General features: G+C 37.2%; 1 protein-coding gene across 1 annotated transcript in view; it reads left to right on the forward strand.

Annotated features, from left to right (window-relative positions):
• The window catches only part of PDE11A (phosphodiesterase 11A), a 435,071-nt gene that overhangs the window by 250,463 nt on the left and 160,290 nt on the right, over nt 1-24,318 (forward strand). Inside the window, exons 9-10 of the mRNA XM_073806952.1 lie at nt 472-539; nt 1,477-1,569. Of these exons, the coding sequence (XP_073663053.1) occupies nt 472-539; nt 1,477-1,569 (161 nt within the window). The remainder of the gene's footprint in view (nt 1-471; nt 540-1,476; nt 1,570-24,318) is intronic.

Raw genomic sequence — 24,318 nt, forward strand, 5'->3', positions numbered from 1 at the left:
ATGTATATTTAAAAATTTTTATATTTATATAATTATGTACATTATATTTTTATATATTTCTAATTTCTAATTAATTTTTTAATATATTGCATGTATATATGTGTTTATATATACATACAGTTATAGATAGTCAAGTATGTATATGTGTATAAGTATGTAATTGTGTATATATGTGTATGCCAGATACATCAATTATTGTGCACAGTCATCTTGAAAACCATTTTTAGGGAATCTGATTGATGCCTGGTAGAACTCCAGGCTTCCCTGAGACCTGGTCTGGATATCACAGCTGGAAAATAGACTGCATCCCTGTACACCACAGATCTGCTCTCACGGAGGCAGCAGGTGTGAGAGTAACCAGGGATTAAGCTGAGTGTGTGCACTTAAAGGAGGATAGAGTCATCTTACTGTATTGTAGGAACACGGTGTCCAGCACCGAAAATGACCACATATCCCAACCTCTTCTCACAGGAGTGGCTCAAGTGTTAAATAGACTTGATGGGAAACCTTTTGATGACGCAGATCAACGACTTTTTGAGGTAAGAAAATAAATTTGTGAACCAGGGGTTACAGCTGAGTCATCAGTAGTCTCCTGGTTACAGCTTGCCCCCATTAGGAAGGATAAATAATTATTATTTGACATTTATTAATCATTATACTTTGACAGTGTGATGAAATTTAAAGGAAGATTTAAAGAATATATCAATGTTTAGGTAAGATTTGATTCTCTTTTTTCATGAATTAGATGTTTTTACCCTAATTGATTGTTTTTACAGAGTTGAATTGCCTTGCTCTTCTCTCCAAAGTGTTGTCTTACCTTTGTCTTGTTTGTGTGTGTTCAGTCATGAGACTTCTAGCCAGCTCTGCCAGGCATACTGCCATCGCCTTTCTTACGTTTACAAGCTTCCGTTTACTCCAGTCTGCCCTCTAGCTAGAGAGGTTAGCCTTGAACAGGCTTCCTAGTAGACTTCGTACCAGTAGCCAACATGAAAACCCCATGATTTTTTTTCTCCAGTTGAGGCTACATCAGGGCTTCTTTACTAATTGGTTCTAAATCTGAATCCTCTGTCCCCTTAACATTTACCTCATTTACACTCACTTGGTTTCCTTACCAAAATATTTTATAGCCTAGCTGCTGAAAGAGGTGGCTGTTGGTTAAATGGGATGAAATTACTGAAATCAGTTCACAACCTAAATAAAGAATGCATTTAAACGGACTGTACGTTTTTAAATGTATTTAAAGTCATTTCTTCACAATGACATTAAATTAATAATTTTTCTCATGTGCAATGTGAGCGATAAAGTTGTTACATGACAATAGTAATTAAGAATTTTAATGTACATATTTCCCTAAGGCCTACCTCTGTATACAATAAAATTATATTTAAGGCCCATTCCTGATGACTGCCTGCTTTTATATTAGATTATGCCAATGAGTTATTGCAATTTTCAGTTAGTGAGCTTTCTCTTTCCTAGGCTTTTGTCATCTTTTGTGGCCTTGGCATCAACAATACAATTATGTATGATCAAGTGAAGAAGTCGTGGGCCAAGCAATCTGTGGCTCTTGATGTAAGTACAATATTTATGTCAGAATTTATGCTAAAAAGCCCTGATTTTATGAGGGGAAAAAGGTCCTCAATTTTTAATTATCTATTCATTGGGTCTTAATCATTTTAGAGTTATAGGTTTGAGTTTGATGAAAGCTAGAGACCCTCTCTAGAAAAATATACATACACACATAGTTTTACATATAATTTCAGGGAGTTCACAGATTCCTTGAAGCCCAGCCATGTATGGTGTACAGTTAAATTTTAAATATTAGGATTATTAAAAGAGATGATCCAAAATGAATTTGTCAGGATGTAAAATGTATTATGAATGTATTTTGAATATGTATAGATATTCTGGAAATTCACAACTTTTATTACCATAAGAAAAAAACCTCTCTATGAAGATCTGTGACTCAGATGGGGGAAACTGATTCTGTCATTATGCACCCCTCCCTGTGCTAATGTAGTCACAGTCTCCTCACCCATGAATTGTTCATTTGGGTTCATAGTGTACACCCCCTTGTTTGTATAACTCAGATACCTTCTGTCCTTAGACACAAAAATTATTACTGACACTCCCAAATTTCCAGCCCAATTGTGAGCCTTGTGACAATCTCACTTTTCAGAAGCTGACTTATTTGTGTGGCCTTGTATGTTCTGTGTGCTTTATTTGTGCCAGTGTCAAAAGTAGCGTTCCCAGTCAGAATTCAAGTGTTGCCATCTTGGTTTTGTCCCTCCCACCTCCACTCAACCCCTGCCCCACCAGATACCAAACTCTCGACTCTAATAATCAGGTGGTATCACCTCAGTCCCTAGCCCAGGAATCCATATGCAAGAATATCTGGAAGGATTTCTTTTTTTGGCCACACCACGCGGCTTGTGGGATTCTAGTTCCCCAACCAGGGATCAGCCAAGGATCAGACCCAGGCCCTCGGCAGTGAAATCGCAGAGTCCTAAACACTGGACCACCAGGGAATTTCCTCTGGAAGGATTTCTTATCTCAGAATTTTATGAAGACAAAAAACGATATGTTGAGAGCTACTGAATTCAAACTCTGGAATGAGATCTACCTATACTATAGTATACATTAACTTCTGAATAGATCTGTACGTTAGAATTATATATTTATAAATATTGTACGTGAATACGAATATCGTTAAGTTCTTTTGTTCCTAAATATATAAAATTAATACTCTGAGGCTCTTAGAGAACAGAGATGCTCCTAAAGCTGACTAACGGAACAAAGAAAGGAATTTACTATCATTTTTAATAACTTTACTTTTATGATCCTGATTTCCATTTTGCATGAGCAGCAGGAGCTTCATGAGAAATGTACTAATGTGTGCTTACATTTCCTGACAGTAAGGATCCTAGGATAAAAGGGGTAAAACTTTACCTGTAAGTCTAGAATACAGAGAAATTAAAGCAGGAATGTAGATGTAGAATATTACTTCTTCATTTTGAACATCAAGAATTGTCCTTTGGGGAGTCTTTCATAGATACTGCAAATGAAGCCTTACCTAACACTGATGAGAAATTTTCCAGGAAATATAAGTCAGGGTATTAAGGGACACATTATACACCTTTATGATCAAAAGAGGGAAGGAATGAAGGTCAAACAGAGGGTGTGGAAAGGGCATATGCAATCAGGAGCCAAGCCCCATTTATTCTACCTCCCCAAAACCTCTCCCATCCCTTTCCTCATTTCCAGTTGCCACGGCAACCATCCTACTCAAGGGCTTCATTACCTCTTGACTGAGCAATTGTAATAGCCTTCTATTTGTTCTTTCTAAACACATTTTAGATTGCATCATTCACCCACTCATAGACCTTAAATTACTCCCCCATTACCTATTAAAGTACAAACTTCTGGCCTTTGAGGCCCTTGGAAATCTCATACCAAACTATCTTCCTGCCTCCGGCCCTCATTTCTCTTTTCAGAGTATTCTATGCAAATTACAAACTCAACTACTTCATAGTCTACAAATCAGCCACCTGCTTCTCTGCCCTCTGATCTTCGCTCTAACATCCTCTCCACTTTAGTTATTCTGTTCCAATTATGCCATCTTCCCTCAAAATTGTCCCATCATTCAAAGCTTAATTTAAATGTAACCTTCTCTCTATAAACCTTCTAATCTCATAGTTATTTGTTCCTCTCTTTGACCTATATTACAGTTAATGGTGAGTCTGTATGTTTTCCTCCACTAGAACATATGTCCATCAAAGCATATGTTCATGTCTTAGCTATCTTTTATTCCTTTTGGTGTTTTATATATAATGGTACTCAATAAAAGTGTATTGAATAAATGAATGCATGCAGCCACAAATAATTATTTTGGTCTGCCACATCAACATTGCAGAAGGGGAAAGCTAGGGCTGTGATGGAGGAACTGGCAGTCATTTTAGTGACAGTCTTGCTGGCCACATAGCAGCACCTCTGTATTCCCTTCCCCCTTTATAAGCCATGAGTAGAAAATTGTTATTTATTTATTTGGGTGTGGGACCTCTTCCCAGATATTGTGTTCCCTGGGGTATTTCTTAGATGATGATTAAGAGACCAGTCTGGCTTCCTGAAGGTGGGGAAGAAGGAGAGAAGTGAAACGGATGATTCTCCGTGAGCAATCCTCTAAGCTCCAAGGAGAGATTTCTCTCTAACTGGGTGATTAAAGAAGTTAGACTTCTAGGATGCCAGCAGAATGCCATTTGATTCTTTGTCACCCCTCTTCCTTTAAACCTACTCTGTTGAATCAATCTTCTCTACTCGAGTGAAGTCTGGTAGATTCCACAGCTCTTCTGACATACTCAGGTGTTAAATAGTCTCTGAGCTTTTCCCCTTGCCCAGGATTAGAAGCCTATGGTCAGGAGAGGGTCATAGTGGGCTTTGTGACTCTTCCTCACTTCACTTCCTCCCCTAAGACAGGTACAAGGAGGTTGGATGAGAGGGCAAAGCCTTACAAGACTGATGCTGTCCTAAGTTGGTTTCAGGGCCCTCTATATCAGACATCAGCATTCTCTTTTTATCATGAGCTGCTTTTATAAATTCTTAGAGGACTCTCGGGGCTAGCAATCTCCTGATAGCCATCCCTGATGTGGGTTTGCCTCTCCTGACTGACGGGTTATAATCTCCTCTCAGCCCCTGGCTTCCAGGGGCCCATCCAGACCCTTCCTCTGTGGGGATCATCTCACTCTTCCAGGAAATTCTCTTGGTCAGGGTCTGTTTTTGTTTCTTTTTTTAATTGTGGTAAAACAGACACAACATAAAATTTACTATTTTTAAGCATACAGTTCAGTGGCATTAAGTACATTCACATTGTTGTGCAACCATCACCACCATACATCGCCGGAACTTTTTCATCTTCCCAAACTGAAACTCTGTGCCCATTGACCCCCAACTCCTCATTCTTCCTTCCATGCAGCCCATGGCAACCACCATTCTACTTTATGTCTATGAATTTCACTACTCAAGATACTTCATATGAGCAGAATCAAACAGTACTTGTCCTTTTGTGACTGGCTTATTTCACTTAGCATAGTGTCTTTAAGACTCATCCATGTTGTAGCACGTGTCAGAATTTTCTTTTTAAGGCTGGTTAATATTCTATCGTAAGTATATACCACCTTGTGTTCATTCATTCATCTACTGATAGACACTTGGGTTGCTTCCATGCCAAAGTCCTTTTAAGCCTGGGTATCTTTCATAGGTCCATTTGGTCCATGGGAAAACTCACATGTCTTCAACCATTAGATTGAAATGCAAGTCTTCTGCAAAGCAGCTCTCTTCTCCTGCCCACTAACTTTTGGAATTTTTAGGCATGAATCAGGTACCAGTCTCTGTTCCCACACTATACTCTGGGGAAATACACTGTAGGTCCTACAAGTGGTTCTCTGGAAGGAACTCTCAAGAAACCCTAAGAAATCCTCAATATGGGGCTCTCATGAACTGTTACCCTTTTTACACAGTGCAGAGTTGGGAAACCAGCACCTTAACTTGGAAGCAGGGGCATCTTCTTTCCAAGTCCTACATAGAAGGCCTAGATGGCCTTAGCACTCCCTTTAGAATGTGATACCTGTTGGTCTCAACTATAAACTCAGACAGAGTCTCATTTAAACATCCTATTTTGTCTATCAAAATGATTTTTTTCAGACCAAGTTACTGTCAGACCATGATCCAATGATTGTCTGAATGATAAGTGTCAGGCCTGGGAAGACCCATGTTTATTTGCAGGTACAATGGATCCAGGTTCTCAATTACAAAGCCAAATGTAACACATCAGCAGAAATGGAATTGTTCCCACTTGTAAATTCTTCTTTACTGACAATATGTTGGATTATGTAAACACTTCTTTTGGAGAAAAGAAAAAAAGGAAACACAAATTAATTGCTGTCTTGAAATGATTATGTAGTAATTAGTTCCCCATTGTAGCCACTACTACATCGTAAGTTACTTAAAAAAAGAAAGAAAGAAAAAAAAACTCTGGAAGCTGTTCTCTGTGAAAATTCCAGGCTCTTATTGAGCTGGTTTATAAATTTATGATCAAATTATGGCTTTTAAAAAGGCACTAAGAAAATAATCATGCCAAATTTCTTGAACTTCTTTGAATAGCCAGTAAAGACCAACTAAACGATAGTGTGAGCTTCAACTTTTCACTTGCTGCTTTCTGTTGCCCAAAGAAAAGTCTCACAGTTGACATGCTGATTGGGCTTTTGGGGTATTCTAGCATAGCCCACACATTAGAATCAACAGGGTGCTTTTAAAAAATATTGATGCCTGCACCCTTTTCTAAACTGATTGAATCAAAATCTCTGGAAATAGAGACTGAGCATATGTATTTACAAAAAGTTGTCCATGTGATTCTGATGCACAGTGCAAGGTGAGAACCATTGGCACAGAGTGATCTATTTGTGGGTTAATTTCTCCAAGTCTTTCTTTCACAAAAAGCAACCACAGTATTGGATATCAGTACTTTCTTTATAAATATTTGTTGAATTAGGTTGAAGACAGTAGATGAAATGAGGTGAGGCTAAAGGGTGCTATCTCCTCCTTGCTTTAAATACCCGTTTACTCTTTGACTCCTTCTGATGGCTTCCATTGTCACCTCTCCTTTGAGGAGTCATCTGGAATGTTATCAGTGAACACCTATGCCCAGTCCCCATTCTCAGTTCTTAACTTCTCTTATCTGTTCATGCTGTTGACTATTTTCTCCGATCACAGAAAAGAAAATAACCAGTCCACCGTGGTAATTAACCTGTAAATGACTGGTTTATTTCATGGCCATAAGAGAGACCAGGATCCAGAGCAAAGATAGATGAACCTTAAAAACAAGGAACAGGGCAGCAATTTTAGTATTACAAGACTCATCATGTAATTTACTAGAATTTTATAGCTATCTATAATATATTCCATTTTCTTTAGTAAAAGGAGAAACAGTTTCTATTCCAGTGCCTAGAATAGTTCTCAACACATAGTAGGTACTCAATAAATATTTGCTTAGTTATATTATTTTTTGATTTATTAGTTTATTTATGAATAAATGAACCTAATTTCATACCGAACTTGATACCTAATGGTATCTGAAGCATTTTGTGACTTGCTAACAGCTTCTGTAAGCATCTGTTTTTGCAAATTTAGGACATAGTCTTGAAATATCTATGAAAACTGTGATTTCCAGTTTATAATTTTGTAAATGAATTCCACAAATTCTACAAAACTGGCTCTGTGGGGCATTCCTTGAGGTAGCAATGAGGAAGTATATATGGTTTTTTTTTTTTATTTTGGCCATGCGGGATCTTAGTTCCCCTACCAGGGATCGAACATGCACCCCTTGCATTGGGAGCGCAGAATCTTAATCACTGGACTGCCAGGGAAGTCCCAGTAGATATGTTTTTGTTTCTTTTGTCTCAATAATATCTGCTGTAGATAATTAGGGTCACAAAGTATTTTTAAAAATCTTTTTGTTTGGAGGCAGATCAGTCATAACTCTAGAGATTTTCCTGTTTTCCATGTTTTCTGCTACATCCTCCCTTGGCTTCTATGACCCTATACCTAGGTTGTTCTTCTCTGGTCTTTCATTCTTAAATCTCCTCTCTTCAGCCCTCTTCTGAATATTCTTCAAGGTTGAATCATCTGACCCATTTGCTCCTATTTTCTCTCTGTACACACTTTCCCTGAGCAACTGCAGCTACTCATTTGGCTTTAACTGAGATGACCTCCAATATGTATTCCTAGTTCACTCTTTCTCTCTCTTTGAAGCTTCAGACTTTCATTTCCAACTAACTCTTAGCTCTTTTATGTACGTCCAAAAGTTCAGACTTAACATATGTAACAGTTACAATCCCCATTAAAAAATATGTATATATGTTATTAATAGAATATTGGTATGATGTTTTCATTCACAGTGGTTTATCATTAACTTCTCTTCTCCTTGGCTTTCCACATCCAGCCATTTGCCAGGTTCAGTCAATCTGGTTCCTGCAGTATCTCCTTTTTCACTGCCATCTCTGTAGTTCAGGTCTTTATTTTCTCTTTCCTGTATTAATGCTGCTTATTCAAGCTGATAATCCTGGCTCTAGTTTCTTCTTTCCCCACCCATGGTACTCACAATGTACGGATTTGTTTTCCTAAAGTATAATATTGGCCGTATCTCTAATGGGCTCTAAAAAAAATCAGTGCCTTCCCATTGCCTACAAATTAGACCTTTCAAGATCCTCCACTATTGACATCAATGTTCTTTTTACCTTAGTTTTCACTGCCTCCATCTAGGAAAAAAATCTCTATTATTATGTGTTTCTCAGAAATATCCAGAGATTCCCACTCTGGGTCTTTTCTCCATTTGCTTGTAAAACCTTTTAACAAACCTCAGATTTCACCTCTTCCTTTAATGTTTCCTGATGTGTCCCCAAGAGATGTGATTGTTCCTTTCCTTTAATCTCTTTACAAAAGGGCTATTGTCATATAAAATCTCTGTTGTGTTGGTTGATCTTCAGATAGAAATATTTTACAAATATTTTACACTAGTAAAAACATAGTGCTTACCACTTAAGTCTTTGGTAATAAGGATAAAGATTAATCAGATTGTTTTCTTATGATTCTTTTATACTAAATATGACCCCTATATGATATAATTTTTTTCTTATATTTTTAAGTGTTTTTAAGTTTAAACAATGTATTATGGTTATAGAAGATGTAAAATCAGAAATCAAAATCAGTGGTAACCTACTGCTTAGAGCTTACCACCTTATCATTTGGGTTGACAATTTTTTCTTTCTTTTTTTCTTTCAGCCTTTTTAAAGGCTGTCTTCTGGATTCCACTGTTACTAATGAAAAATCTGCCATTATTCTTGTAAATGTAATGTGTCTTTATTTCTCACTGCTTTTAACATTTTCTTTTTAATCTTGGTTTTACAATCATTTGACTATGATGTGTCTAGGTGTGTTTTTCTTTGTATTTCTTTTTCTTGGGTTTCACTGATTTTCTTGGATCCAAGGGTTGATAGCTTTCATTAATTTTGGAAAATAGTTGGCTAATATCTCTTCAAATATTTATCTTTCTTTATTTCTGTCTTTCTGGGCCCAGTTACATGTATGTTGAATCGTGTGATATTGGCCCCCAGATCTCTGACACTTGTAATGTTTTCATTCTTTTTTCCTTTATGCTTCAGTTTGGGGGGGGGGGTTTCTACTGAACTTTCTTAGAGTTTGCTGATTCTTTCTTTTTTCTAGTCTTCTATAAAGTCCATCCATTTCTGATATTTTATTGTACTCTGTTGTATTAATATTATATGTTTCAGTTCTAGACATTTTGACTTAGTTCTTTTATAAGCTTTGGTTTCTCTGCTGAAATGTCCCAACTGTTATTATGTCTAACTTTTCCTCTAAATTTTTAACGTACAATTCTTCACAAGTTATTTTATATCACTCATCTTTATTTCTAACATCAGGGGCATTGATGACTCTGCCTCTATTGAGTATTTCTTTTCTTGGTGAGGGATCACATTTTTCTGTTTCTTTGCCTGTCTTCATAAATATTTATTGCATGTAAAACATCTTGTATAGAAAAACAAGAGTAGATAAAGGTTTTAGTGGGTACCGTTTGAGCTAAATAATATTTTTTGTTGTGTTCTGTTTTTCCAGATAGGATATGTGATTTTTTTTATGTCAGGCTGCTAACATGAAGGGTTGATCATTCAAATTCAACCATCTGTGGTGCTTAGCTGAAAACAGGCAGAGCTTTTGTTAGTTTCCCTTTATTTCTGGTCTCAGAAGAGATTATGGAGATCTCCTTTTGCCCTTCAACCCAACCCCAAATACTCAGGCTCTGTTCAGGATTTGAGTTGAAGGCATTTGAGTTGTAGCTTAAAGTTCATTTCAGTTGACTTCTAGATTCAACTCCATCAGGGCCTAAAACCTAACTAATGTACACGAATATAAGATTTCGATTTTCCAGCTCTGCACGCACCACCACTTTCATGGGAAACTTCCCATGGAGGAGTAATTTCAAGCTGAGAAATTTACTTTTGCATCTGTGGCTGCAGATACCTATATGCTGTGCCAGCCCACCCTGTTATTAAAAATTTGGCTCGTTTTCCCCCTTTCAGCAGTCACTCTACTGATGATAGGCTCATCGTCCTACTGTAAGCAGCTGGTCCCAGGTATGAAAGTAACCCCTGCTTTCCATTCATCTATAAAGGCTGTCTCTTGACTGGAATGTAGTTCATTTGGGTTTCTCTCTGTCCACCACTCACTCTTTGACAGCTTTAAAATGACAGCTTTATTTTGTCTTTTTTCTTATTGTTATGAAGGGGGTAGCAATCTTCTAAGATCTTCTTTATCCTATCAGGAAGTGGAAACCTCTGGCCAATTCCTTTTACTTTCCACTGCTGATATGGATCTATTAGATATTAACTTTTCTTTGTAATGTCATATTTTGTCAGGAAGGGAGTTGAATATTTTTATAGTCTGTCATCATCAATCTTCTCTTTGAATTGCTAATATTTCTTGCTTTATATATTTTTGATTCCATATTTTTTGCAAAAACAGATTCACAACTGAGAATTGTTTCTTTGACAGATTCAAAATTACTCTTTTGTTTTACTTGATTGCTTTTTACTTTGAAATCTACTTAGTTTGAACTTAATGTTGTCATCTGTGCTTCTATTTTTTTTATTTATTGTATTTTAAGAATACATCTATTCAATGAGTATTTCTTATGTTCTAAGCACTGTGCTGGGCACTGGAGATAAAGCAGTGAGCCAAACAGAGCTGGTGCCTTTCCTTACAGAGCTTAGAATGTGAAGTAAACAAACAAACAAAAAAGTCTCGCAAATCAGAATCTAATCAGTTGTGATAAATTCTGTGCAGAAAAAATACAGGATGTCATAAAAGCATCTAGCAGGGGATGTAAACTGGGGTTTAGGTAAGTCTTTTCTAAAGGATATACGTTTAAACTGATAATTCCTTACTCATTCTTTTATTTTTATTATTTCTGGTTAATTTTGTTTTAGGCATATTTCCTATAAATCCATACATCTGAATTTAATTTTTTAATCCAGTCTGAGAATCTTTTTTTTTTTAAATAAGGTGTTTGGTTTTAAGTCTATTATCTTATTCTTTCTGAATTTTTACTTTATTATGTTTTGCTTTTTCTGAATTCTACTATATGTATTATATTTTGCTTGATTTGTTTTACTTCAGTGAAGTGAAAGTTATTTATCATGCTCCTTTTACAAAAGCATTCTTTAATCAGTATATCTCTAATTAATAAAGACAAAATTGAAACTGTATCTTTTAACTCTCCACTATGTAAGAAAATGAATTGAGTATGTGCTTACCTCAGTTTGCTTGTTTTTGTTCATGTATTAAAGGGTTTTAATTACATTGTAAGTAATAAATTATTACATTTACAAAATGCAGTTACTTTTCCAAGCAGCACTACTTATATTTTTCCATATTACTATAACTGTATTTCTAATACTTATTTGGACATAGATTCTGTTTGGTAATCTAATCTTGCCTATCAAATCACCCCAAAACTTACTAGCTTAAAATGACAATTTGGTTATTTCTCAATTGGAAGTATATCTTAATATATCATCACCCCAAAAAGTTCCCCCATGCCTCTTCCCAGAGACACCTACCACCAACCCTAGAGACAACTACTGTTCTAATTTTTCCACCAGGAATTAGTTTTACCTGTTTAGAATTTCATATAAATTAAATTATACAATATATACTCTTCTGTGTAAGGCTTCTTTCAACCAGCATAATGCATTTGAGATTCATTCATGTTGAGTATATAAGTTTTTCCTTTCAATTGATGAGTAGTATTCCATTGTGGGATTATACCACAGGATTATCCGTTCTCCTATTGATCAACATGCTTGTGTTTCCAGTTTGGGGCTTTATGAATTAATGCTATGAACATTTTTGTTTAAGTATTTTTGTGAACATATACTTTTACTTCTCTTGAGCTAATACATAGTATTAGAATTACTGGTCAAAAGGTCAGTGTATATTTAGCTTTACAAGAAATTATAAGATTTTCTTTTCCTGTGTGATTGTACCATTTTAGTTTCCTACGAAGTAACTATTACAGTTTTAGTTGCTTCACAATGTCACAAATGTTTGGTACCATAATTGTTTTTAATTTTAGCCTTTCTGGTAAGTCTATAATGGCATTTTATTGTGGTTTTAATTTTCATTTCACTGATGACTAATAAAGTTATATACTTTTTCATGTACTTATTTACCATTTGTATATCTTCTCTTGTGAACTGTCCAAATTTTTTGCCACTTTTAATTGGACTGCTTGTCTTTTTATTTTTAGGTAGTAGGAATTCTTTATATATTCTGGATACCAGTGTTTGGTCAGATATATGTATTGTGAATATTTTCTCCAAATCTGCACCTTGCCTATTCATTTTCTGAAAGGTGTCTTTTGATGAGCACATATCTTTAGTTTTGATGAAGTCTAATATATCATTTAAAAATTTCTTTTAAGGTTATTACTTTCTGTGATCTGAGAATCTTTGCCTGCCCTCAAATCAAGAATATATTCTTTGATGTTTTCCTTGTTTTCCTCTAAAAGCTTTATGGTTTTAGCTTTTACATTTAGATATATGATTTATCTCAATAATTTTTGTATACAGTAGCAGTTGAGGTTCATTTTAAAAAATCTGTACCATTTATTGAAAAGTTCTTCTTCCTCCCCTGAATCACTTTGGCACCTTTGTTGAAAAACAAATGACTATAAGTGTCAGTTCACTTCTAGCCTGTCCATTCTTTTCCATTCATTTGTTGATCCTGAGCTCTTACACTTTAAAAAAATCTTTATTAACTCCAATGTGGGTTTAAATTCTGCTGTCATAATTTGGGTTCCCTTGAAATTTTTCCATTTGTTACACCCATCTCCATTTGCATGTTGTTGCCTGTGTATTCAATCACTGAATAAATATTTGTTCAGCTTCTGCTTTGTGATAGATGCTGTTCTAGGTACTGACGATTCAGTAGTAAACAAATAATTTTCATATTCTTATTGACCTTCTATTCTAGTGTGAAAAGACAGGCAGTAGATAAGTAAACAAATAGATTAGCAAGATAAATCCATGATGTTGTGTCATACAGAAAACAAAGCAGGATGTTTTCATAGTGACTAGAAATAGGGGGCTACTGTTGTAGGTCCCAGAGAGCCCTCCCTGAGAAAGTAACAGCTGAGCTTTGTTGTCTCATTCTTTTGTTTGTATTTTAAATTTTGTCCCAACATATTTTACCTATATGTTTTTCTGCTGTAGTTTCAATGAGGCTCTTTCTTCTTGTATCTTGTTGAAGACACTAAGCATAAGATTGCTGAAAGGTAACAACACTTGCATGAAGTGATTATCTGAGTTTTCATGATGATGCGCTTTCTCTTGATTTCAGTGTTTACCAACTGGCAAGGCTTTGTGATTGGCCTTGAGCCTCTCTCACTGTCCACTTCCATACTATAGAATCCCGTTTATTAGATACACAAAAAGGGGGCAAGCTGATGTACTTAGTTCCATGTTGAGTCAGTACCCAGTATGTAGGCACAGATCTAGTGTGGTTCTGCCAGGCTGAAATGGTGTATTCTCCCTTTAATCCAGTGAACTCTGGATCTCTTGTGTATAGGGATGTGTCTGTATGTCTGGTTCACCTTTGTGTGTCCAGTGCCAGCACAGGACCTGGCACATAGTAGACATGCAAAAAATATTTGTTGAATGAATCCAGTACAGTAAAGTACAAATAAAGATCACAATTAAAGTACAATAAGAATCTCAACCCTCAGTATACACTACTGGTAGGGTTTTTTATGAAGTACAGTAGAAGCGTTAAAAGTGTGGGCTTTTGGGCTTCCCTTGTGGTGCAGTGGTTGAGAATCTGCCTGCTAATACAGGGGACACGGGTTCGAGCCCTGGTCTGGGAGTATCCCACATGCCGCAGAGCAATTGGGCCCGTGAGCCACAACTACTGAGCCTGCGCGTCTGGAGCCTGTGCTCCGCAACAAGAGAGGCCACGATAGTGAGAGACCCGCGCACTGTGATGAGGAGTGGCCCCCGCTTGCCACAACTAGAGAAAGCCCTCGCACAGAAACGAAGACCCGACACAGCAAAAATTAATTAATTAATTAATTTTAAAAAAAGAAAAGAAAAGTGTGGGCTTTAAAATTAGACTGTTAGGATTTTAATTCTAGCTCTGCCACTTTCTGTATATTTCTTGGCAAGTCACTTAACTTCTCTGTGCTTCGTTTTTCTCACTTTCCAACCTTGTGGGATTAAGACGATTAAAGGAAATAATGCAAGTTAAACCTTTAGCACAGTGCTCATAAAATGTCAATAATAATTGTTGCTTATAATATCCCCCCATCATACAGTGTTTTATTTGCAGTCACTCTGTCCCCCAAGATGAAGGCTAATCCTTCAAAAACAGCTGTCATTCAATAGGTCAACTGATTAATTTTCTGCTTAGTGCAGATCCTGGGTCTCTGAGTAAGAGCCCTGACAGGAGAGAAAGGAGCAATGCTCTCCCATCCCATCTTCTTTCAGGCCGGGGGAATGCTTTATTTCAGGGGTGAAACATGGTTACGCTGCCTGTCATTTTCCTCAGTTTAGCTGCACCTGCCTTATAAATGGGGAAAATTCTTCCCAGAATCTAGCAGTGGGTTATCAGTTTTAGTGATGATTTCTGGGTTTCCATTTAGGTATTTTGTGCAAAGTGGGAGACCCTACATGGAGAATCAGCCAGATAACATTTTAAAAAATAAACTCTGTTTTTAGAACAGTTTTAGATTTACAGAAAAAACTGGAAAGATAATACAGAGAGTTTCCATATATGTTATACCAAGTTTCCCCAATTATTAACATCTTACATTAGTATGGTACATTTTATAATTAGCGAACTGATATTGCTACATTATTATTAACTAAAGTCTCTATTTTCCTCACATTTCCTTAGGTACCTAATATCCTTTTTCTGTTCTAGGATCCCATCCAGAAAACCCAGTTACATTTAGTCACCATGTCTCCTCAGGTTCCTCTTGGCTAACAGCGTTTCAGGCTTTCTTTTTTTTGATGACCTTGATAATTTTGAGGAATACTGATCAGGTATTTTGTGAGAATTTCTATTGGTATTTCTCTGATGTTTTTCTCATGACTAAACTGAGGTTATGGGTCTGGAGGAGGAAAACCACAGAGGTAAGGTGACATTTTCATTACATCATGTCAAGGGCACATACTTTCAACATGACATATCACTGTTGATGTTGACCTTGATCACCTGACTGGGGTAGTGTTTCTCAGGTCTCCCTACTGTGGAGTTACTCGCCTCTTCCCCACCTTTCCATACTGAAATCTTGGAAGGAAGTCCCTAAGCACACCTAAGGAGTAGGGAGTTATGCTTGACCTCCTTGAGGAAAGAAATAGCCACATACATTATCTAGAATTCTTTATACAGGGTATTTCTCTTCTACCAACTTACTGGTTGGTTGAATATTTATTCAATTAGTTATTTATCTTAGTATGGACTCAAGGATATATATTTTATACTTTGGATAATAAATAAACTACTACTTTATCATATATCATTTTTTTAACATCTTTATTGGAGTATAATTGCTTCAAAATGGTGTGTTAGTTTCTGCTGTATAACAAAGTGAATCAGCTATACATATAACCCCATATTTCCTCCCTCTTGCATTTCCCTCCCACCCTCCATATCCCACCCCTCTAGGTGGACACAAAGCACCAAACTCATCTCTCTGTGCTATGCGGCGGCTTCCTACTAGCTATCTGTTTTACATTTGGTAGTGTATATATGTCCATGCTGCTCTCTCACTTCGTCCCAGCTTACCCTTCCTCCTGCCCATGTCCTCAAGTCCATTCTCTACATCTGTCTTTATTCCTGTCCTGCCCCTAGGTTCTTCAGAAACTTTTTTTTTTTTTTAGATTCCATATAATGTGTTAGCATACGGTATTTTTCCCTTTCTGACTTACTTCACTCTGTATGACAGTCTCTAGGTCCATCCACCTCACTACAAATAACTCAATTTCGTTTCTTTTTATGGCTGAGTAATATTCCATTGTATATATGTGCCACATCTTCTTTATCCATTCATCTGTTGATGGACACTTAGGTTGCTTCCATGTCCTGGCTATAGTAAATAGAGCTGCAATGAATATTTTGGTACATGACTCTTTTTGAATTATGGTTTTCTCAGGGCATATGCCCAGTAGTGGGATTGCTGGGTCATATGGTAGTTCTGTTTTTAGTTTTTTAAGGAACCTCCATACTGTTCTCCATAGTGGCTGTATCAATTTACATTCCCACCAACAGTGTAAGAGGGTTCCCTTTTGTCCACACCCTCTCCAGCATTTATTGTTTGTAGATTTTTTGATGATGGCCATTCTGCCTGGTGTGAGGTGATACCTCATTGTAGTTTTGATTTGCATTTCTCTAATGATTGGTGATGTTGAGCATCCTTTCATGTGTTTGTTGGCAGTCTGTATATCTTCTTTGGAGAAATGGCTATTTAGATCTTCTGCCCATTTTTGGATTGGGTTGTTTGATTTTTGATATTGAGCTGCATGAGCTGCTTCTATATTTGGGGGATTAATCCTTTGTCAGTTGCTTCGTTTGCAAATACTTTCTCCTATTCTGAGGGTTGTCTTTTTGTCTTGTTTATGGTTTCCTTTCCTGTGCAAAAGCTTTTAAGCTTCATTAGGTCCCATTTGTTTATTTTTGTTTTTATTTTCATTTCTCTAGGAGGTGGGTCAAAAGGATCTTGCTGTGATTTATGTCATAGAGTATTCTGCCTGTGTTTTCCTCTACGAGTTTTTAAGGTCTGGCTTTACATTTTGATCTTTAATCCATTTTGAGTTCATTTTTGTGTAGGGAGTGTTCTAATTTCATTCTTTTACATGTAGCTGTCCAGTTTCCCAAGCACCACTTATTGAAGAGGCTGTCTTTCTCCATTGTATAGTCTTACCCCCTTTATCAAAGATAAGGTGACCATATGTGCGTGGGTTTATCTCTAGGCTTTCTTTCCTGTTCTATTGATCTATACTTCTGTTTTTGTGCCAGCACCATACTGTCTTGGTTACTGTAGCTTTGTAGTAAAGTCTGAAGTCAGGGAGCCTGATTCCTCCAGCTCCATTTTTCTTTCTCAAGATTGCTTTGGCTATTCAGGGTCTTTTGTATTTCCATACATATTGTGAAATTTTTTGTTCTAGTCCTGTGAAAAATGCCATTGGTGGTTTGATAGGGATTGCATTGAATCTGTAGATTGCTTTGGGTAGTATAGTCATTTTCACAATGTTGATCCCTCAAATCCAAGAACATCGTATATCTCTCCATCTGTTTGTATCATCTTTAATTTCTTTTACCAGTGTCTTATAGTTTTCTGCATATAGGTCTTTTGTCTCCTTAGGTAGGTTTATTCCTAGGTATTTTATTCTTTTTGTTGCAGTGGTAAATGGGAGTATTTCCTTAATTTTTCTTTCAGATTTTTCATCATTAGTGTGTAGGAATGCAACAGATTTCTGTGCATTAATTTTGTATCCTGCTACTTTACTAAATTCGTTGATTGGCTCTAGTAGTTTTCTGGTAGCATCTTTAGGATTCTCTATGTATAGTAACATGTCATCTGCAAACAGTGACAGTTTTATTACTTCTTCTTTTCCAATTTGGATTCCTTTAATTTCTTTTTCTTCTCTGATTGCTGTGGCTAAAACTTCCAAAACTATGTTGAATAATAGTGGTGAGAGTAGGCAACCTTGTCATGTTCCTGATCTTATTGGAAATGGTTTCAGTTTTTCACCATTGATAATGATGCTGGCTGTGGGTTTGTCATATATGGCTGTTATTATGTTAAGGTAAGTTCCCTCTATGCCTGCTTTCTGGAGGGTTTTTATCATAAATGGGGGTTGAATTTTGTCGAAAGCTTTTTCTGCATCTATTGAGATTATCATATGGTTTTTATCCTTCAGTTTGTTAATATGATGTATCACATTGATTGATTTGCATATATTGAAGAATCCTTGCATTCCTGGGGTAAACCCCACTTGATCATGGTGTATGATCTTTTTAATGTGCTGTTGGATTCTGTTTGCTAGTATTTTGTTGAGGATTTTTGCATCTATGTTCATCAGTGATATTGGCCTGTAGTTTTCTTTCTTTGTGACATCTTTGTCTGGTTTTGGTATCAGTGTGGTGGTGGCCTCGTAAAATAAGTTGGGAGTGTTCCTCCCTCTGCTACAGTTTGGAAGAGTTTGAGAAGGATAGGTGTTAGCTCTTCTCTAAATGTTTGATAGATTTCACCTGTGGAGCCATCTGGTCCTGGGCTTCTGTTTGCTGGAAGATTTTTAATCACAGTTTCAATTTCAGTGCTTGTGATTGGTCTGTTCATATTTTCTATTTCTTCCTGATTCAGTCTCGGAAGGTTGTGCATTTCTGAGAATTTGTCCATTTCTTCCAGGTTGTCCATTTTATTGGCATAGAGTTGCTTGTAGTAATCTCTCATGATCCTTTGGATTTCTGCAGTGTCAGTTGTTACTTCTCCTTTTTCATATCTAATTCTATTGATTTAATCGTCTCCCTTTTTTTCTTGATGAGTCTAGCTAATGGTCAATTTTATTTATCAATTTTGTTTATCTTCTCAAAGAACCAGGTTTTAGTTTTATTTATTTTTTATTTTTATTTATTTATTTTTTTGCGGTATGTGGTCCTCTCACTGTTGTGGCCTCTCCCGTTGCGGAGCACAGGCTCCGGACACAGAGGCTCAGCGGCAATGGCTGACGGGGCCAGCCGCTCTGCGGCATGTGGGATCTTCCCAGACCGGGGCACAAACCCGTGTCCCCTGCATCAGCAGGCAGACTCTCAACCACTGTGCCACCAGGGAAGCCCAGTTTTATTGATTTTGCTATCATTTCCTTCATTTTTTTTTCATTTATTTCTCATCTGGTCTTTATGATTTCTTTCCTTCTGCTAGCTTTGGGGTTTTTTGTTCTTTTTCTAACTGCTTTAGGTGTAAGGTTAGGTTGTTTATTTGAGATGTTTCTTGTTTCTTGAAGTAGGATTGTATTGCTATAAACTTCCCTCTTAGAACTGCTTTTGCTGCATCCCAGAGGTTTTGGGTCGTTGTGTTTTCATTGTCATTTGTTTCTAGGTATTTTTTGATTTCCTCTTGGATTTCTTAAGTGATCTCTTGTTTCTTTAGTAGTTGTTTAGCCTTCATGTATTTGTATTTTTTACAGATTTTTCCCTGTAATTGATATCTCGGCTCATAGGGTTGAGGTTGGAAATGACAGTTGATATGATTTCAATTTTCTTAAATTTACCAAGGCTTAATTTGTCACCCAAGATATAATGTATCTGTCACCCAAGATATGATGTATCCTGGAGAATGTTCCATGAGCACTTGAGAAGAAAGTGTATTCTGTTGTTTTTGGATCGAATGTCCTATAAATATCAATTAAGTCCATCTTATTTAATATATCATTTAAAGCTTGTGTTTCCTTATTTATTTTCATTTTGGATGATCTGTCCATTGGTGAAAGTGGGGTGTTAAAGTCCACTACTATGATTGTGTTACTGTCGATTTCCCATTTTATGGCTGTTAGCATTTGCCTTATGTATTGAGGTGTTCCTATGTTGGGTGCATATATATTGATAATTGTTATATCTTCCTCTTGGATTGATCCCTTGATCATTATGTAGTGTCTTTCTTTGTCTCTTGTTATAGTACTTAATTTTAAAGTCTATATTGTCTGATATGAGACTTGCTACTCCAGCTTTCCTTTGATATCCATTTACATGGAATATCTTTTTCCATCCCCTCACTTTCAGTCTGTATGTGTCCCTAGGTCTGAAGTGGGTCTCTTGTGGACAGCATATATACAGGTCTTGTTTTTGTATCCATTCAGCCAGTCTATGTCTTTTGGTTGTAGCATTTAATCTATTTACATTTGAGGTAATTATTGATATGTATGTTCCTATTATCTTTTTTTTTTTTTTGCGGTACACGGGCCTCTCACTGCTGTGGCCTCTCCCGTTGTGGAGCACAGGCTCCAGACACACAGGCTCAGCGGCCATGGCTCATGGGCCCAGCCGCTCCGCGGCACGTGGGATCTTCCCGGAACAGGGCACGGACCTGTGTCCCCTGCATCAGCAGGCGGACTCTCAACCACTTCGCCACCAGGGAAGCCCTATCATTTTCTTAATTGTTTTGGGTTTGTTATTGTAAGTCTTTTCCTTCTCTTGTGTTTCCTGCCTAGAGAAATTCCTTTAGCATTTGTTGTAAAGCTGGTTTGGTGGTGCTGAATTCTCTTAGCTTTTGCTTGTCTGGAAAGGTTTTAATATCTCCATCGAATCTGAATGATATCCTTGCTGGGTAGAATAATCTTGGTTGTAGGTTTTTCCCTTTCATCACTTAAATATGTCTGGCCACACCCTTCTGGCTTGCAGAGTTTCTGCTGAAAGATCAGCTGTTAACCTTATGGGGATTCCCTTGTATGTTATTTGTTGTTTTTCCCTTGCTGCTTTTAATATTTTTTCTTCGTATTTAATTTTTGATAGTTTGATTAGTATGTGTCTTCTCCTAGGATTTATCCTGTATGGGACTCCCTGTGCTTCCTGGGGTTGACTGACTATTTCCTTTTCCATAATCAGGAAATTTTCTTCTATAATCTCTTCAAATATTTTCTCAGTCCCCTTTTTTTTCTCTTCTTCTGGGACCTCTGTAATTTGAATGTTCGTGTATTTAATGTTATCACAGAGGTCTCTAAGACTGTCCTCAATTCTTTTCATTCTTTTTTCTTTATTCTGCTCTGTGGTAGTTATTTCCGCTATTTTATCTTCCAGATCACTTATCTGTTCTTCTGCCTCAGTTATTCTGCTATTGATTCCTTCTAGAGAATTTTTTATTTCATTTATTTTGTTGTTCATCACTGTTTGTTTGCTCTTTAGTTCTTCTAGGTCCTTCTGAAATGTTTCTTGTATTTTCTCCATTCTATTTCCAAGAATTTGGATCATCTTTTCTATTATTACTCTGAATTCTTTTTCAGGTAGACTGCCTATTTCCCCTTCATTTGTTTGGTCTGGTGGGTTTTTACCTTGCTCCTTCATGTGCTGCATATTTCTCTGTCTTCTCATTTTGCTTAACTTACTGTGTTTGGGGTCTCCATTTTGCAAGCTGCCGGTTCATACTTCCTGTTGTTTTTGGTGTCTGCTCCCAGTGGGTAAGGTTGGTTCAGTGAGTTGTGTAGGCTTCCTAGTAGAGGGGACTGGTGCCTGTGTTTTTGTGGATGAGGCTGGGTCTCTCTTTCTAGTGGGCAGGACTGTGTCCAGTGGTGTGTTTTGGGATGTCTGTGAACTTATTATGATTTTAGGCAGCCTCTCTGCTAATAGGTGGGGTTGTGTTCCTGTGTTGCCAGTTGTTTGGCATAGGATGTCCAGCACTGTTGCTTGCTTGTTGTTGAGTGGAGCTGGGTCTTAGCGTTGATATGGAGATCTCTGGGAGAGCTCTTGCCATTTAATATTACATGGAGCTGGGAGGTATTTGGTGGACCAATGTCCTGAAATTGGCTCTCCCACCTCAGAGTCTCAGGCCTGACACCCAGCCGGAGAACCAAGACGCTGTCAGCCACATGGCTCAGAAGAAAAGGGAGAAAAGTAAAGAAAGAAAGAAAGAAAAATAAATAAATAAAATTATTAAAATAAAAACTTTAAAAAAATTTATTAAAAATAAAAAAAGTAATTAAAAAAAAGAAAAACAGAAGAGGGCAACCAAACCAGTAAACAAATCCAGTAATGGTAACAAGCACTAAAAACTATACTGAAAAAAAAAAAAAAAGGACAGACAGAACTCTAGGACAAATGGTAACAGCAAAGCTATACAGACAAAATCACACAAAGAAGCATACACATACACACTCACAAAAAGAGAAAAAGAAAGAATAAATAAATATATATATATATATATATATATATATATATATATAAAGGGAAGAAAGCAACCAAATCAATAAACAAATCTACCAATGATAACAAGCTGTAAGTACTAAACTACGATAGACATAAAACCAGAAACAAATTAGATGCAGAAAGCAAACCCTATATCTACAGTTGCTCCCAAAGTCCACCGCCTCAATTTGAGGATGATTCGTTGTCTCTTCAGGTATTCCAGAGATGCAGGGTACATCAAGTTGATTGTGGACCTTTAATCCACTGCTCCTGAGGCTGCTGGGAGAAATTTCCCTTTCTCTTCTTTGTTCTCACTGCTCCTGGGGTTCAGCTTTGGATTTTGCCCTGCTACTGCATGTAGGTCACCCTCTGGCCTCTGTTCTTTTGGGAAGTCTGAGGTCTTCTGCCAGCATTCAGTAGGTGTTCTGTAGGAGTTGTTCCACATGTAGATGTATTTTTGATGTGTTTGTTGGGAGGAATGTGATCTTCACGTCTTACTCCTCTGCCATCTTGAAGGTCCCCCCCATTTATCTTATATCATTTTATACCAGAATCCAGTAAGCTTTAACAAAGAACACATGGATATGAGCAAGTGGTGCTTTCCTGCAAAAATAGTCATCTGAGGAGTCTGTGCACTTCTTCTAATAATCCTGTCATCATTTAACTAACTCCTATCATCATTAACTCTGAAACACTTTAGTGGAAACTGTGAGGTTTGCAAGAAATAATTGTTATTGTAATGAATGTATTACCTATTATGTGCCAAGAACTCACTTAACCCTGAGGTATATACATTCATACCTCGTACTTTTTAATGTCTCACCAAAACAACATGACAGATAATATGTAAATGTCATAAGCCATGGTACAATACTTCAAGTAATTTCAGTGTAGTGGAGGATAGAGACAAGTGACAGTATGGTTGCCGTACAGGGTGATGAGTTCCAGGAGAGAGGTGGGTACCAGGTTGAGAAGCATGGAGGAGGGGCATCTAAATCAGAAAGTTCAGTCATTGCTGCTTTGTAGAGAAGGTAACTTCTGAGTGACAGGTGTCAGGGAGCTCTACAATTTTGAAAGACAACTAGTGGGCACACTCCAGGCAGGAGGGTTGTAGCAGAAGCATGGAGGGCTGAGGTAGTTGCTGTTTAGGCTGCCTCAGTACAGCCAGAGCGAAGGGCACACCAGGGGCAGAGGCAGGGCCTGAGGCTGGAGAGGTAGCAACGACCAGATACCAAGATGCTTGCGTTACCGGAAGGAATTGGACTTGATTGTGAAGGCCGTGGAGAATCATTGGAGGAGTTTCAGCAGGAGAAGAACATGATCAGTTTGACATTTTAGAGGGATCATTCTGGCAGCTATAGAGAGAAAATTCATCTCAGTACTTCATAGTCATACTTTGTTTTTTAACAAAAAGTTGGCCATGTTTTCATTTTATTTCCTGTTAAGTGATATTTGGTGGTTTTCCAAAATCAAATCCACGTTCAAATGATTTGCCACCACTACCGTGGTCTCAGGAATGTGCTTTGGGATCCTGGACAAGAGTTCCCGGACACAGGATGTTTGGAGTAAGTTACAGTAGTCCCCATGGTAACTTGTTCTGTCTTATTTGTTTAAACATTTTTCTTTCATTAATTTACATTCTTATTTTTTCTTCTCCTTTTGTCATGTTATTCTTTGGTACTTTTTAAAATGCTACAAATATTAAATATTTATCAAGTGTCAGGCACTGTATTAAGTTATATGTATATTTCATTTAACCTTCACCAAAACAGTATGGAGTAGACAGTATCATTACCATTTTTCAAATGAGCAAACTAGGGCTCAGGAAGTCTTAGAAACTTGCTGAGAAGGGTTTTGTGGCTTGCATTGCACAGCTAGAAGCAGAGCCAAAGGGTTCAAGCTCGGTCTGTATGTTTGAAGGAGCCACGTTTGCAGATTGTGCAGCCAGGTGTCTTTTAGGGAATGTCCTATCAATTGCAGGACTGCATTTACCACTGGAGCCTTTGACCAGCTGTGATGCGAGTGAGAAGAGAGCCAAAGTAAAGGGTCTCTTCTGGTTCATGAGACAGTGATGACAGCAGTTAAGGGACAAATAATGAAGAAAAGGCAGTTGATTTAAAAGCTCAAGTTGAATAACGCACCTTGGAAATGTATTGTCCTCCTTCTCTTTTGCTTCACTGAAAGTTACTACCTTATTTATCAGTTAGGAGACTGTTCCTTTCTGCTGTAATGCCTTTGGTTCTACAGCACAGATTCTAGGAGTGATAGCCTGGGTCTGTGTTGAACTCCAGCATCACAGTC

This window comes from Tursiops truncatus, chromosome 7 (genome assembly GCF_011762595.2).
Source record: "Tursiops truncatus isolate mTurTru1 chromosome 7, mTurTru1.mat.Y, whole genome shotgun sequence".
NCBI lineage: Eukaryota > Metazoa > Chordata > Mammalia > Artiodactyla > Delphinidae > Tursiops > Tursiops truncatus.